We start from the raw sequence: 3,568 nt of genomic DNA, 5'->3' as shown, positions 1-3,568 counted from the left end.
TCCCCTCTGTGCTGTGCTCCTGCTCTCCCCTCTGTGCTCTGCTCCTGCTCTCCCCTCTGCACTGGGCTCTTGCTCTCCCCTCTGTGCTGGCCACTTGCTCTCCCCTTTGTGCTGTGCTCTTGCTCTCCCCTCTGTGCTGGTTTCTTGCTCTCCCCTCTGCGCTGGCCTCTGGCTCTTCCCTCTGTGCTGTGCTCTTGCTCTCTCTCCTGTGCGCTTGGCTCTTGCTCCCCCCTCTGTGCTGGGCCCTTGCTCTCTCTCCCCTTCCCTGGGCTCTTGATCTCCCCTCTGTGCTGTGCTCTTGCTCTCCCCTTTGTGCTGTGCTCTTGCTCGCTCTCCTGTGCGCTGGGCTCTTGTTCTCCCCTCCGTGCTGGGTTCTGTCTCTGTCCTCTGTGCTGGGTTCTTGCTCTCCCCTCTGCACTGGGCTCGGGCACGCACCTCTGCACTGGCCTCTTGCATGCCCCTATGTGCTGGTCTTGCTCTCTCCCCTCTGCGCTGGGCTATTGCTCTGCCCTCAGTGCTGAGCTCTTGCTCCCTCCTCTGCGCTGGGCTTACTCTCTCCTCTGTGCTGTGCTCTTGCTCTCCCCTCTGCGCTGGGCTTACTGTCTCTCTCTCTCTCTCTCTGCTTTGTGCTGGGCTCTTGTTCTCTACTCTGCGCTGGGCTTATGCTCTCCCTTCTGCACTGGGCTCTTGCACTCCCCTCTGCGCTGGGCTTGATATCTCTCCTCTGTGCTGTGCTCCTGCTCTCCCCTGCGTGCTGGGCTTACCCTCCCCTCTGTGCTGGGCTCTTTCTCTCGCTTCTGTGCTTGGTCCTGTCTCTCCCCTCTGTGCTGTGCTCTTGCACTTGTCTCTGTGCGGGGCTTACTCTCTCTCCTGTGCACTTAGCTATTGCACTCTCCTCTGCGCTGGGCTTTTGCTCTTCCCTCTGTGCTGTGCTCTAGCTCTCCCCTCTGCGCTGGGCTCTTGCTCTCCACTCTGTGCTGTGCTCTAGCTCTCCCCTCTGTGTTGGGCTCTTGCTCTCTCTCCTCTGTGCTGGGCTCTTGCTCTCCCTTTTGTGCTGGGCTCATGCTCACCCTTCTGTGCTGGGCTCTGTCTCTCTCCTCTGTGCTGTGCAATTGCTCTCCCCTCTGTGCTGTGCTCTTGCTCTCCCCTCTGTGCTGGGCTCTTGCTCTCCCCTCTGTGCTGTGCTCTTGCTCTCACCTCTGTGCTGTGCTCTTGCTCTCCCCTCTGTGCTGGGCTCATGCTCTCCCTTCTGCGCTGGCCTCTGTCTCTCTCCTCTGTGCTGTGCTCTTGCTCTCCCCTCTGCGTTGGGCTCTTGCTCTCTTCTCTGCGTTGGGCTCTTGCTCTCCCCTCTGTGCTGGGCTCTCGCTCTCCCCTCTGCGCTGGGCTCTTGCTCTCCCCTCTGTGCTGGGCTTGCTCTCTCATTTCTGCGCTGGGCTTGTTCTCTGTCCTCCGGGCTGTGCACTTGCTCTCCCCTCTGTGCTGGGCTTCCTCTCTGTCCTCCAGGCTGGGCTCTTACTCTCCCCTCTATGACGGGCTCTTACTTTCCCTTCTGTGCTGGACTCTGTCTCTCCACTCTGCGCTGGGATTGCTCGCCCCTCTGTGCTGGGCTCTTGCTCTCCCTTCTGTGCTAGGCTCTGTCTCTCTCCTCTGTGCTGGGCTCTTGCTCTCTCTCCTCTGCACTGGGCGTTTGCCCTCCCCCCTGCACTCGGCTCGGGCACGCACATCTGCTCTGGGCTCTTGCAGTCCGCTCTGCGCTGGGCTTGCTCTCTCTCCCCTCTGTGTTGTGCTCTTGCTCTCCCCTTTGCGCTGGGTTCTTGCTCTCCCCTCTGCGCTGGGCTCTTGCACACCCTCTGCGCTGGGCTCTTTCTCTCGCTTCTTTGCTTGGCTCTGTCTCTCCCCTCTGTGCTGGGCTCTTGCTCTTGCCTCTGCGCTGGGTCCTTGCACTTGTCTCTGTGCTGGGCTTGCTCTCTCTCCTGTGCACTTAGCTATTGCTCCCTCCTCTGCGCTGGGCTCTGTCTCTCCCCTCTGTGCTGTGCTCTAGCTCTCCCCTCTGCGCTGGGCTCTTGCTCTCCCCTCTGTGCTGTGCTCTAGCTCTCCCCTCTGCGCTGGGCTCTTGCTCTCCCCTCTGTTCTGTGCTCCTGCTCTCTCCTATGCACTGGGCTCTTGCTCTCCCCTCTGCGCTGGCCTCCTGCTCTCCCTTCTGCGCTGGCCTCTTGCTCTCCCCTCTGTGCTGTGCTATTGCTCTCCCCTTGTGCTGTGCTCCTGCTCTCTCTCCTGTGCGCTGGGCTCTTGCTCTCCCCTCTGCACTGGGCTCTTGCATGCCCCTATGTGCTGGGCTTGCTCTCTCCCCTCTGCGCTGGGCTATTGCTCTGCCCTCAGTGCTGAGCTCTTGCACCCTCCTCTGCGCTGGGCTTACTCTCTCCTCTGTGCTGTGCTCTTGCTCTCCCCTCTGCGCTGGGCTTGCTGTCTCCCTCTCTCTCTCTCTCTCCTTTGTGCTGTGCTCTTGCTCTCCACTCCGTGCTGGGCTTGCTCTCTCTCCTCTGTGCTGGGCTCTTTCTCTCGCTTCTGTGCTTGGCTCTGTCTCTCCCCTCTGTGCTGGGCTCTTGCTCTCGCCTCTGCGCTGGGTCCTTGCACTTGTCTCTGTGCTGGGCTTGCTCTCTCTCCTGTGCACTTCGCTATTGCTCTCTCCTCTGCGCTGGGCTCTTGCTCTCCCCTCCGTGCTGTGCTCTAGTTCTACCCTCTGTGCTGTGCTCCTGCTCTCCCCTCTGTGCTGTGCTCCTGCTCTCCCCTCTGTGCTGGGCTCTTGCTCTCCCCTCTGTGCTGTGCTACTGCTCTCCCCTCTGCGCTGGGCTCTTGCCCTCCCCTCTGTGCTGGCCACTTGCTCTCCCCTTTGTGCTGTGCTCTTGCTCTCCCCTCTGTGCTGGTTTCTTGCTCTCCCCTCTGCGCTGGCCTCTTGCTCTTCCCTCTGTGCTGTGCTCCTGCTCTCTCTCCTGTGCGCTGGGCTCTTGCTCTCCCCTCTGTCCTGGGCTCTTGCTCTCCCCTCTGTGCTGGGCTTGCTCTCTCTCCTCTGCGCTGGGCTATCGCTCTCCCCTTTTGTGCTGTGCTCTTGCTCTCCCCTCTGTGCTGTGCTTTTGCTCGCTCTCCTCTGCACCGGGCTCTTGCTCTCCCCTCAGCACTGGTCTCTTGCTCTCTCCTCTGTGCTGTGGTCTTTCACTCCCCTCTGTGCTGTGCTCTTGCTCGCTCTCCTGTGCGCTGGGCTCTTGGTCTCCCCTCCGTGCTGGGTTCTGTCGCTGTCCTCTGTGCTGGGTTCTTGCTCTCCCCTCTGCACTGGGCTCGGGCACGCCCCTCTGCACTGGCCTCTTGCATGCCCCTATGTGCTGGTCTTGCTCTCTCCCCTCTGCGCTGGGCTATTGCTCTGCCCTCAGTGCTGAGCTCTTGCTCCCTCCTCTGCGCTGGGCTTACTCTCTCCTCTGTGCTGTGCTCTTGCTCTCCCCTCTGCGCTGGGCTTGCTGTCTCTCTCTCTCTCTCTGCTTTGTGCTGGGCTCTTGTTCTCTACTCTGCGCTGGGC

The 3,568-nt window shown here is 61.0% G+C and overlaps 1 protein-coding gene across 1 annotated transcript; it reads right to left on the bottom strand.

Moving 5' to 3' along the window:
• Positions 1-2,457: 2,457 nt before the first annotated feature.
• LOC132821024 (uncharacterized) lies at positions 2,458-2,804 on the bottom strand (the record flags this gene model as incomplete). The annotated part of the gene is made up of 2 exons (XM_060833905.1): positions 2,458-2,615; positions 2,738-2,804. Coding segments are annotated over 2 exons (225 nt in total), but the record flags the coding sequence as incomplete, so codon positions are not given.
• Positions 2,805-3,568: the final 764 nt, after the last annotated feature.

The sequence above is a fragment of the Hemiscyllium ocellatum genome, chromosome 1 (genome assembly GCF_020745735.1).
Source record: "Hemiscyllium ocellatum isolate sHemOce1 chromosome 1, sHemOce1.pat.X.cur, whole genome shotgun sequence".
NCBI classification, from domain to species: domain Eukaryota; kingdom Metazoa; phylum Chordata; class Chondrichthyes; order Orectolobiformes; family Hemiscylliidae; genus Hemiscyllium; species Hemiscyllium ocellatum.
Note: the sequence above shows the minus strand (reverse complement) of the source record. Positions and strands in the feature narration are given on the sequence as shown.